Source organism: Arachis hypogaea, chromosome 13, assembly GCF_003086295.3.
Source record: "Arachis hypogaea cultivar Tifrunner chromosome 13, arahy.Tifrunner.gnm2.J5K5, whole genome shotgun sequence".
In the NCBI taxonomy this organism is placed as follows: Eukaryota; Viridiplantae; Streptophyta; class Magnoliopsida; order Fabales; family Fabaceae; genus Arachis; species Arachis hypogaea.
The window spans coordinates 132,188,514-132,201,488 of NC_092048.1; the positions used below are offsets into that span (position 1 = coordinate 132,188,514).

General features: G+C 28.7%; 2 protein-coding genes across 4 annotated transcripts; both read left to right on the forward strand.

Annotated features, from left to right (window-relative positions):
- The first annotated feature begins 5,016 nt into the window (after positions 1-5,016).
- LOC112735454 (uncharacterized) lies at positions 5,017-5,820 on the forward strand. The gene has a single exon (XM_025784990.1). It carries the CDS (start codon positions 5,017-5,019, stop codon positions 5,818-5,820), a length of 804 nt encoding a protein of 267 aa, XP_025640775.1.
- A 3,805-nt stretch (positions 5,821-9,625) lies between these two features.
- On the forward strand, positions 9,626-12,699 carry LOC112733645 (tropinone reductase homolog At5g06060). 3 transcript variants are annotated; one of them, XR_011870243.1, is made up of 6 exons: positions 9,626-9,877; positions 10,030-10,237; positions 11,089-11,305; positions 11,407-11,513; positions 11,715-11,990; positions 12,183-12,699. XR_011870243.1 is itself a non-coding variant. In XM_025782683.3 (5 exons), the coding sequence occupies exons 1-5, from the start codon at positions 9,789-9,791 to the stop codon at positions 11,907-11,909; spliced, it is 816 nt and encodes a 271-aa protein (XP_025638468.1). In that variant the 5' UTR covers positions 9,626-9,788; the 3' UTR covers positions 11,910-12,130. The 3 variants fall into 3 exon arrangements, 1 of the variants encoding a protein (XP_025638468.1); XR_011870244.1 differs by having other exon boundaries at positions 12,196-12,699; XM_025782683.3 differs by lacking the exon at positions 12,183-12,699 and having other exon boundaries at positions 11,715-12,130.
- Positions 12,700-12,975: the final 276 nt, after the last annotated feature.

The window sequence follows — 12,975 nt, forward strand, 5'->3', positions numbered from 1 at the left end:
AATTTTGGTAGTGGGGGCAAAATTTATATAACATTATAATTATTTTTATAATAAAAATAATATATGTATATAAAAAATTAAATATTAAATTATTTATTAATTATTATATATCTGTGTATAAATATGTATTGTTTAACTTATTTTTAATGTGTATTTTATATTTTAATATATATTTTATACAAATAATTATTTTTATGTACATATAACATAATTATTGTTATGATTATATTTTATTATTGTAAAATATGATTAGCCTTCAAAATATCTAATATATAAATTACAATACTAAAATAGTAATTTAAATAATAATATATAATTTAAATTTCTATTATTTTAGGTTTTATATTTTAAAAAATTAAATAATTTTTCTGTTAACTACCATCAAAATTTCTCTCTTTTTATATATATTACTAAATAATTATTTAAAAATTCACTTCCTAACACAATTAGAAGTCGACTCTTATTTATATTTATAGTTAAAAAAGTTCTTTCAATTAATACAGTTGTTATGAAAAAATTAAAGCTAATTTGAAAATAAGATAAATAATATTCTTTTAAGTTGATTTTTAAAAAAGAACACTAATTTCGTTTAAATTTGAGAATTGATCATTCTAAGTTTTAACAAATTTCTAATATAAAATTTTTAAATTGACGATTAAGTACCAAAAGTTGAGTAAAAATTTATTGTGGGGTCAAATTTAATAATCTAATGGGGGCAAATAAATATTATTATCATATACTACTCAAAAAAATTCCAAATTGTAGTGGGGGCGCTTGCCCCCACAACAATGTACGTAGAACCGTCCCTGTAGGGACCCAACTAAAAAAAAAAAGAATTGGTACAAGGATCTAAATAAAAGAAAAAAAAGTATAGGAACCCAATTAAAAAAAAAATTTGGTGCAAGGACTCAATTAAAAAAAAGTATAAAGACCTAATTGAAAATTTTGCGAAACTATAGGGACCAGCAGAATAATTAAACCTTTTTAAAATTAATATATATAATAGAAATATTTTAATCATTTTCTATAGTAAGGATATTGTAGTTATTTTTTATAAAAAATAAATTTAGACCGGTTTAAGATTTAATTCATTATTTTTTTGATCAAATTAATTTATCTGGTCTAATTTTAACAAAAATAACACGATTTAATCGATTATATATATTAAATTTTAGTTATTAAAAAATATCTTAAAAAATGTTTTAAATATTTTTATTTAAGTGACTCTCTTAATTTATACGGTGAGATAATTATTTTCAAATCTTTTTTCACTTTTATTTTATAATTTAGCATTCATATGCTAATAATATAAAAAAAAAGTTTTATACATCATCAAAATAACTCATTTTTAAATATACAACTCATCAAATTAAACTTTTTTTTCCTTGTTGTTTAATTCAAATATCCATTTTAATGCCAACTGACACTATCTATCTACTTGCCCGCGTCAGGTGTATAATTCCATCTTCCCCTTAATGAAAATAAATTTATAAACAAAATTAAATTAATTAATTTTCTACACGGTGGATTACCAAGTGTCATATCACATCAAATAAATGTCGAACGCATGCATACATCACCTACCTTTTCATTTTTCTTCCGAAAGCACATATTAAATAGATCTATGACTATACTCTGTGCAGACTCATCAGTACTATATAATATACACAATTAGGTGTGGATATATAATTTTCTTGGACTTATTTAATTAGCATAATACCAGATAATATCTTGATTATCCAATAAGAAATAATTAATCATTTTCTTTAGTCTTATTCATTAAGCCATCTTCTTGTTGTTCTGCGATCAAGTAATAAGAAATGGGAAGTATTAGGTCGATTAATAATTTTTGTGATTTGTAGTCATTAATAATATTTTTAATAATATAAAGTTTCATCTAATAATATGAGATTATTTATTTTTTTTGTTAGTTATATACTGATCAGAATTTAATAAAATTGATGGTCCTTAGACTTTTTCATAAAAAATAATATGAAGCACATAAATAATAATTTTATCTTTCTACAAGTTGTAGCGAACACGTACATTAATATTTTTTTAGTAGAATCTATATATTGCATTAATTTTCTACACACAAGTCAATGACCGTGACATCCATATAGATAGAGATATAACTTATTTTCCATTCTAATTTTGTCTGTGCTGTTGGCACGATGCATCTGCAACTATATTACTCATTATTTACTAACTTTTTTTAGAAATGGTTTCTGCTCTTTTCTCCTTTCAGAAACTGTATATCCTATTAGATTTTCAACTGTTGAGTACATTTTTCTTATTGTTGTACCAAAGTTGTATTTATGAAAAATTGACTTGCACAGCGGTTAAAATTTGTAATGAACATTCAGCAATAATACATATAACCGGGTAATTACTAATCTATTATTTTTTATAACACCAATTGAAATTTTCAAACTATAGTTCTCTTATTAAGTTCTAGATTTCTAGAAATATTTTGTCTAGATTAATATACTTTAAAGAAAAGACACAAAAAAAAATATACTTTAAGGAAATATATCAATTTAATTGTATTTTTATATACTTCAACTATAGTGTAAATATTACATTTATATAATTTTCAGATCATTTATAAATATAAAACATTTTTCATTACTTGAATTAACTTTTGGTAATAAAATTAAGTTCAACTTATTTAATTTTAATATGATTTCAGGACTTATATAATTAACTATCCACCTGCAAATATTGAAAGAATTTAAATACAAATTTAATTTTATGTTTATACATATATTGAGATCCTGATTGGCCTTAAAGTGGCTCTCTCATCCCTTTGATTAGAGATTAGCCTTAAACAAATATTTGATAATTTGGCCTCAAATTAGATGGTACATGGCTGCTATTCAAAATTAAATTAATTAAATTGGCGATATTGTATAACATGTAATAATGCACTGTCGTATATGTACAAGCATAAAAACATAGGTAGCTCCATGGCCTTATGTCAGCAAAAGGGTAGCTAGGTACTTCATCTTTCTCTTGTTGACTCGTACAAGCAAGGCACTTGTTCTTTGCCTAAGTACAAGGATTAGGTAATTAAACTCAACACATAAAACAAAACCTTTGTCTTCATATGCTTAATGTTTCTGCCTTGTACTCTTGAGTTTCAGTGAATTTGGACAATACTAATTTACACCGTAAGTTAACCTTGCCACTAATATATATATATATATATATATATATATATATATATATATATATATATATATATATATATATATATATATATATATATATATATTGTGATTTATATATGTAATATAATATATTAATGTGAGTGTAATTCAATTGATTATCCGTCAATAATTTGACTTGTATGTTAGCTTAACGTGATATGGGAGGAAAAGCCTAAAAGATTCTGTAGTAGGTACATGCAAAAGGAAAAATGTGTTTTAAATGATCCCACTATATATAATGAAGCTAAGGATACATACATGCACCATTGATTAATTACTTGTCTCATCAAACTTCAACAATATTATTATACCATCATTTTAATTTAAATATGGACAAAAACTTCAATAATATTTTATACAATGATTTTAATATGCACGGTGGACGGCATACACTATAATTAAGGAATCACTTCCACTCCTTTTATATTGAAGTCACGTTTATTTTATGTAGTTTCACCAATAAATTGAAAGCAATTTTAATTTGTGCAAATCAAGTATAATTTTTATGCATTATTGTTAGATTGGTCTTAGATTTTTTTAAAATTTAGCCGTAAAAGGTATATTTGATGCAAATCGAAAAGTTATTTTTTTTTATTCATTTGATGAATATGAGCCGATTAATTAATTAAACCCGGGCATGCTGTTAGCTCCCGTAGAAAATTGATTGAAGAATGCTGCTTTTCAGTTCATTTTGTCCATTAATTAATTATTTATATACTAAAATTCTTTAAAAAAAATTGTAACCGCTTAGATTTTTCAGTGTCTTTTCTCTTCATACTTTATTACCATCAATAATATACTTTTAAAATTTAATTAAAAGTGGCCTGTAACATTACTATACTACCAAAGTCTACGAATAAATAATTCAGTAACTGTAGTAGAACAGAAGTGATAAGCACGAGTGTTTAATTTAGAGTACAATAGACAAATAATTTAAGTGACATTATTATTATTATTATAATAATAACTATATATATATATATATATATATATATATATATATATATATATATGCACATTGGTACATATAGTAATTTACGTGAAGGACTAACAGTTTAACAGTAGTATGAGTATGTATGACAGTACCCATTGTAGGTTGTGTTGGTGTGGAACCTTCAGAGAAACAGTATATACTAATGTCTAATTTCTTTGTTTACTCTCATAACCGTTATCTATCTACCATCTTTCTATATCTATCTCCCTTCATTTTCATTCTTTTATTGAAAAAAGAAAAAACCATGCAAGGCAGTTGCTGCATAATAATGGGACCCCCCAAAAGTCTCTGTGGAACAAGACAGAAGAAGAAGAATAGCTTCAGTTAGTACAAAAGGCAACACATACACACACAGAAAAGCTTATATCAACACCTTTTTAGCTAACCTCCTCATAGATTCTTTTTTAAGTTAGGTTTTTTTTCATGATTTAATATTTAATATATTTTTATAGTAACTAATATTTTGTTATTTTAATTTATAGATATTTCAATAAATGAATTGTCTTAAAATTTTAAAACTTTTTGTACCTAAAATAAATAAAATTGGAATTTTCGGCACTGGTTAGATAAAAGTAAAAGGATGCATTTTCCATTTTTGTTTCAGGTTTTGTAAAGTTGCTTTCAACTATAATCATTAAGGTGCATAGAAACATGCAACCCTAACTAGCTTCAGTTCTTTTTTTTTATTTTGTTTATATATACCATAAGTATCGAGCGCTTTTGGTGTATAGCTTCCATCAAAACTTGTACTTCTTCTTCTCTCATCTGTTCTGATTACTCTCATTCATTCAGAGCTTCTTCATCATCAACATGGAGGAAACACATCATGATGGTACTGATCAGGATCAGTACTCGATGTGGATGAAGAGAAAAGAAATCTTGAAGTCGCATATTCAAGTAGCACCCTTTGGAATAAGCGGCAATAATTCATCATCATCATCATCATGGGAAGAAAGGGCATTTGCTGAAGATGCAGCAAGGATTCTAGGTGGATGCATATGGCCGCCAAGATCATACTCATGCAGCTTCTGCAAAAGAGAGTTCAGGTCTGCTCAAGCTCTTGGGGGACACATGAATGTTCATAGGAGGGACAGAGCTAGGCTCAAACGAAGCCTTAGCCCTCATAATCATCATCATCATGGCAAAAATGATTGTAAGTCATCATTATTATTAGGTACTTCTCATCATCACCATCATCAATCTTCCGGTGAGAATTACTATCAGTACTACTCTAGTAGCTTTATTGGAACTACTGATAATAATTATAAAGCTATGAGTAGCAGCAAACCTTCATCGTCTGATTCAGAACCAAAAGAAGGAAAAGTCAATGCAATAATAAGTAGTTATTGTAATGATGGTGATTATGTTGAAACAAGTTTGTGTGTGGGGTATAATAATTCATCGTCATCATTATGTGGGAACGAAGAATCTTATTGTAAAAGGCCTAAGAGGACAAATTCTTCAATGTTTTCTTCGTTTCTGAAGCCATGTTCAAATGATAGAAGGCTGCAGGTGACTTTATTGCAGTCTGCAGAATCATTTGCAGTACCTACTGGAACTGAAATGGAAGATTTGGATCTTGAACTCAGGCTGGGGAAACCGCAGAAAATTTAGTAGTTATTAGCATAAAGGTACACGGAAAGAATCAACAACCTACGTTGTAATGAGAATGAAAAATGTATGTCAGTGTTTAATTTGACTACTAATAGTCTTGTTTAATTTCAATAGAAGAATGATAATCAAGGTAGGTTTAATTTATCGTTGAAGAAGATGTTAATTAATTTCAATACTACTAGTAATTGAGTTCTTGTTACTATATATCTCTCTTTGTGCCTTTTCATGAAGTTCAAATGATGATATATCACTATGTACTATGTAAATAATTGTTTGATGCTGTTTGTGATGAAATGTGTTACAAAAATAAGTTTTATGGATGGATAGAGTTAAGTGAAGTGGTAGTAATAAGAGAAAATCCAACTGTTGTGATATGTAAATAAAAGGTGTGATGGTAAGAACTGGCAGTAACTACTAACCACTGACAATTAAAAGTCACTTCAGCTACATATATTCTAAGCAACTAACAGTAGTCACATGCACAAATTTATGTGAATGTCATTAACCATTATTAATAAAATTAAGAGAGTACGTAATAAAATTAAGAGAGTACAAGAATTTGTATATTTTTTATTTAATTGAAAATAAAAAAAATGCCTAACTATATATATATATATATACAAAATGCAAATAAACTAATATAATTTAAATTTTAAACTTTTCTATGGACTTCTAAAAGTAGTTGATTCAATAATTATTTTACACCCAATTCCAAAGTCCTGTTTAGTTGCTTTCCACATGTTTTCTCCTACTATTTGGATCCATTGCTTATGTAAAACGGAAGGGATTGGAGAGGAGGGCATGAAGGGCTAAAAATATGGATGTGTTGCAAAGGCCGAGACAAAAAAAAAAAGTGGTAGCTATAGCTGTAGTGGTAGTAAGTAGTAACGCAGGGAACAGTGTTAGCCACCTTTATATGATATATTTGACATGGACCCTTCCTCCACAATGCACCACAACGTCATAAGTCTATTCTTTTCAACCCCTTACCTTTGTAAGGAAATTTCATGAAATATCGCTTTTGACTTCTATGTTCCGTTCCTGTTCTCTCTCTGCCACTCACACCCCAAACACCCTACAATTCCTGCTGCTGCTTATTAATTACTCTCCACTGCTGTTTCTAACATTTTTTTTCCCACTGTTGTTTGATTTAATTTGCCTAGTAGATGGAAACTATACTACATATCATGGTAGGTTCATGAGATGAATTTTGATTCATTGACAATGCAGCCAACAATGTGATTTTGGCAATGTCTGATTTTAAATTTTGTCTCCTTACTTACTTGTGATTGAATTGTGATCACATGTGGGATAGTGTGTGCGGTTTCCGTTTTATATATGTTAGAGCATTTATTGTTGTTACAATTCAGGTATACATATAGTATATAGATACATGGTGGTTCCCACCTGCTAGCTTTAAGTGAGTTTCTTATTATAGGGTGCTTTGGTACATGACTATATATGCGATTATATAGATAGTATTTATTCAGTAGAGCTAGTTATTGCTATATATATATATATAGTAATGAAGTTAAGGGGGTTTGAAAATTGTAGCTATCTTAATTAATTAGTACCTAGCACGTGTGTATCTAAGCATTGTAGCCTTCTGGTAGTGAAAACAACTACACAGACACTTCGTTGTATAAATAATTAATCTAGTCATTGGTTGTGAAAGACACTTTGACAAATGACACTTCATAACCTTATTCTACTACTTCTCAGTCTTTCCACAATGTCTCTTCCAAGAAATAACCCAACTCAGCCTGTTTATATCATCTACCAAATGGAGAAATGGAATCCCTTTCTTCATATTATTTTTCTTGTTTTTATTCAGTTGACAAATTATATATATGAATAGGGTTTTCAACACTCTCTAGTCTCTACACTCTACACGTACACATGATGGCATTTGAAAATTACTATAATGAAATAAACCTACTCCGTGATTATGATGTGTCTTGTTATTTGCATTAAACACCTAAGTTGCCTACACATACTTGTGAATGTGCCCTATATATGATTTGAAACTTACCCACATGAATCAATATCTATTACAATTTAATACATCTATAAATCAAGTCTCATAGGATTAGTTAAATTAGTGTTGGGATTTCAATTCATCAACCTGTGCCAAATTTTCAACATGAATAACAATTAATAAATACATAAAACCACCACCATCGTCCGTCAATCAATTATATGCATTTTAATAAGCATATAGGGCCGTTTTGGAACTTTAGAAGTAACTTTTTGACTTATAAAAAGTAGTAGTATTAATGTCTGGTGTAATTTTTAAAATTAAATTGCAATTTTTTAAGAAGCTATTTTGGAGCTTATAAAGAAGTTAAAAAAATGACTTTTTTCATAATACTTCTACTTTTCATCACATTTCTATAAAATAAGTACTTCTAGAGTTAAAAATACAAACACAAAATAACTTATTTATAAGTTACTTTTAACAGAGTCATTTATTGTTTAAGTTATTTTATCAAAAGAAGCTTAATTAAGTTGGTTATCCAAACTGAGCCATAATCCTCTCATTTCTCATGCTTCTTTTGTTGTTAATGATATTTTTGCTGCTATCATTTTATATTTTATATACATACAACACACTCGTGCATGTGTCACTTTCAAAAAAAATAAAATAATAATAATTAAAAAATGTGAATCCTCCGTCTTAATCTTTGACAATTTTTTTTAAAAAATTACGATGTTTTAGAAATTTTTTTTTTCAATCTTTGATAAACTGCTTTTTTGAGTTAATGGAAGGTGCCTAGGTAGCATATTAATCAACTGATCTATCTATTTCATTCTCTTTTCGTTTAATTATCACGGGTGTTTAAATTTTTTCTCTATTTTTTATTATTATTTTTATATAAATTAGCTATATTTATTGGGTAAAAACTAAAGAATATTAATAATTTATATTTTTTTTTACTTATAGAAATTGAATAGAAAATATATATTAATAAAAATGACATTTTATTATCAATCTTATCTATCTGTTACTAGTTATTTCAAAACATTAAAATTTAAATTTTTGATGTTATAACTACGTAAGTTCACATAAACATTCTTATTTTTTTTTATCTATTTTAGATAAAATATTATGTCAATTTAAAATAAAATATGCACTTCTTCTAATAACAATGAGTTTATGTGAATTATGATAATTAATTTAAATTGAGTACACCTAAAATTTAACATAATTATAATAATATAATATCTTAATAATTTTTTAAACAACAATGAAAATATTAAAAAATTATCATCAATTTAATTTCTGTAAATAAAAAATTTCACTAATATTATATAATAAAATTAGCCAATATATATAAAAAAATTAATAAAAAATAAAAAATCCTAAATAACACTGAATAATTATTTTTAAAAGATAATGAGACTCCAACAAAAAAATCTGTTAATCTTTGTTGGCACTTAACTAACAAATATAAACATATTCTATTAATCCAAACAAAAATATTGACGGATGGATTAATTAAATTCACAGAGATAAAATTTAAAGGTCAAATATATATATTAAAGATTTTATTGTCTTTAGAATAATTATTAAAGGCCGTTTAGAATTTTTTATTTAAAGAAATAACTCACAAATATTCTCCGAATATTTTTTTTAGATAAAATTTTCAGAGTACTCGTTAAGACTACTAATAATAGTGAATATTTATACATTTAATGCATTTAATAAATAAAAATATTTAAAATGTAAAAAAAAATTATTCAATAAAATTTGTATCCTTTTCCTTCCTTAATTACCTTTCCAAGCCCATAAAAAGGTAGATCCGTAGATGGCTTTATACTGTTTTCCTCGTCATTGCTGACAATGAAAAGATAAGTTTGGGCCGGACCCAAATAAAAGAATTCTGAAACGACGTCGTTTCGATGTACTGAATATCACTTCGTGTCCAAATCACGTTCACACACGCACACACAGCGTAGCAACAACAATGGCGAATCCAGATAGCAGTAGCAGAAGTTCACGCTGGTCGCTCAAGGGAACCACTGCTCTTGTCACTGGCGGGACTCGAGGAATCGGGTTCGTTTGATTTATCTCTCTCTCACACACACCACACTTTTTAAATGTTATCTTTGTTTTCTTTTTCTCTCCTTAATTTTGCGGATTATTCTTGTTAATTGAATTGAAATTTTTGGGGGACGGTGGCGCTGAATGCTCACTATTTAGTTCAGGCACGCAGTGGTGGAGGAGCTGGCGGAGTTTGGTGCCAGCGTGTACACTTGTTCCAGGAACCAGGAGGAGCTGAATGCGTGCTTAAAACAGTGGAAAGAGAAGGGTTTTTCAGTTTATGGGTCGGTTTGTGATGCGTCTTCTCGAACTCAAAGAGAGAAGCTTATTGAACAAGTGGCTTCTACATTCAACGGCAAGCTCAACATACTTGTGAGTCCTTTCTTGCATCCTTGTTATCATGTTCGACTGTAAATAGATATGTATTAGATATTAACAAAGATTTAGTGCACATGACCATAGCTTCGTTTCAGAAAATTGAATGAGTGAAGAGGGTGTAGATATATGTACAGAAAAGTGATGTTAAGACGCTTCACATGAACATAAATCAGTGTCCTTTTCTTTTGTGATTTGTAAATCATGTTTAAAGCTTTGCATCCAATGCATTGTACATTAGCACTATATGTGCAGTTTATCTAACGGGAAAAAAATGTTAGACTGTTAGTATAAACATATCGGGCCGTCATGAATAGGAACTGTTTGTAGTAATGTTGCTGAGAAGGAGGACATGGCATGTGGAAACGTGACAAAAGCTAGACGTTTCCTTCTATGATGGAAGTGCTAGTACAAAACGGAATTCAGATACTATCTCTCATAAGTCATAACACACACTGTTCTCGAGATTATTTGAAATGAAAGGAAACTCTGCGGCCTAACATACATAACATAGCCCAAGTCATGTGTTAATTTGTTCACTATGTTAAATTTCAAAAATATTTTTTGATATCTTTTTTGATGACTTGTTATTTTATATTCAGATATTGGCTGGTCTATTGCTTAGAAATATTAGAGATCAGCAAATGTGTTATAATAATTGAACTGGGGTTTTTATACTGTGTTGTTGCATCATAATTTTTACTAGTTCTCTCCAGTAAAACATAAAGATCTAGAAGAACTTTGAGATGCCAACGGACAACTTCATTTGCTATTAGCTAATTGATCTATTTTAGAATGGTTTCAGCACATACTAAATTTTGTTTACTAAGTTCATCTTTTAAACTTAGGTAAACAATGTTGGAACAAATATCAGAAAGCCAACAATTGAGTACACTGTGGAAGAATACTCAAAAATAATGATTACTAACTTGGACTCTGCATACCATCTATGCCAACTTGCATATTCTATTCTCAAAGCATCTGGAAATGGGAACATTGTTTTCATTTCCTCTGTTGCATCTACGACAAACGTAGGTTCTGGATCCTTGTATGCAGCGAGTAAAGGTTAGTTGATGTCTCTAGTTGTGTCATTATTTGCTCAAACATGACAGATTACAAACTATCCGAAAAATATTGTCTAAAAAAACTCGCTTCCTTATTTTCAGCTGCAATTAATCAGCTTACCAAAAATCTTGCTTGTGAATGGGCAAAAGACAGTATAAGGACAAACTGTGTTGCACCCTGGTATACAAAAACATCACTTGTGGAACATGTAATGCTCTTATACCCTGTTAAGTTTTGATGTGGTTTATCTCTATTCCAATTAACTAACCATTTTGTCTTTGTAAGTTATGATCTATACCCTCCTTACACATTCGTACAGAAGCCTGATCGATCTGTATGATTACTTTTTCAAAAGACAATCCCTATCTTCATAACTTGGATTTCTAATTATCGTTTACCTTCCTAACAGTTGCTGGAGAACAAAGGCTTTGTAAATGAAGTAATATCTCGAACGCCGATAAATCGGATAGCAGAAGCACATGAAGTATCATCCTTGGTGACTTTCCTTTGCCTGCCTGCTGCTTCCTATATCACTGGACAAATTATTGCTGTTGATGGAGGTTTTACTGCCAATGGATTTGAGCCTAGCATGAGAATAACTTAACCCAAACTTTTATGTGGCAATGAAGTTTAACCTAAGATATTTTGCATTTTATTTATATCATTGCCACATGACAAGACTACGGTTAGTAGCTTAAAAAAGAATTTATGTGGTTGAATTTTCTTAACTATTTTACTTATATTCATAGGGTCTTGCTAATATGTACTCTAAAGTATAGTCTATGAATATCATAAAATAAAATAATTTATAGAAGTTATTAAAAAGATTTTTTTATATTTCCAATTTATTAAATACATAAAAAATTTCATTTGATAGGCTTGTAACTTAGGTAAACAGTGTTGGAACAACTATGTCACTGCTGAAGAATGACTACTAACTTGACTCCAAATACCATCAATGCCAACTTGCATCCTCTTCTCAAAGCATTTGGAAACGGAAGCATTGTGTTCATTTCCTCTGTTGCAGCTCTAACAAGTAACAAGCATAGATTCTGGAACCGTTTCTATGCTGCCTTCTTGGTTTACAAAAAATCTTGCTAGTGAATGGGCAAAAGACAATATAAGGAGCATCTAATGAACTTATATTACGCCCTCTTCATTTTTTTATATGGTTTGATTCTGGTGCTGGGAAATTGGGAATCAGTTTTGACTTACGTTTCAAGCTTTTTAATGCCTAGTACTTTTTCTAATTCCATTCTTGAAATGAACTATGATGTAATTACTCTTAAGTTTGATGACTTGAGGGTGATTTTCTTAGTCAAATTAGCAGGCTACGTGTTACGGATGAAAAACACAAATTTCCATGCTTTTATGAATAAGTACCTCTTAATTAAGTAGGTTATTTTTGTTCATTGTAATTTCTAGTTTAACTTATCCTAATCCTAGACATTGTGAATTTGTATTTAGTCAATACGGAACCATACATCAATCTTAGAGTATTAGCGTCTAAGAAAGTATGATTAACACACAGATTATATAATTCATAAAACAAGAGAAATTAGGCAAAGAGTCTTAAAACAAGATTTAGAAAACTAACTTAACCGTTAATATTAGTAGATTTTTTTTAATGTACATGTATTATATAATAAATACTAACGTTTATTGGGTTT

Bases quoted from the DNA above. Each gene is read 5' to 3' on its own strand.
- LOC112733645 (XM_025782683.3), top strand. From the start codon at position 9,789: ATGGCGAATCCAGATAGCAGTAGCAGAAGTTCACGCTGGTCGCTCAAG. The intron at 9,878-10,029 runs GTTCGTTTGATT...TATTTAGTTCAG, and splicing joins GGCGGGACTCGAGGAATCGG to GCACGCAGTGGTGGAGGAGC. The intron at 11,306-11,406 runs GTTAGTTGATGT...CCTTATTTTCAG, and splicing joins CTTGTATGCAGCGAGTAAAG to CTGCAATTAATCAGCTTACC.
- LOC112735454 (XM_025784990.1), top strand. From the start codon at position 5,017: ATGGAGGAAACACATCATGATGGTACTGATCAGGATCAGTACTCGATG.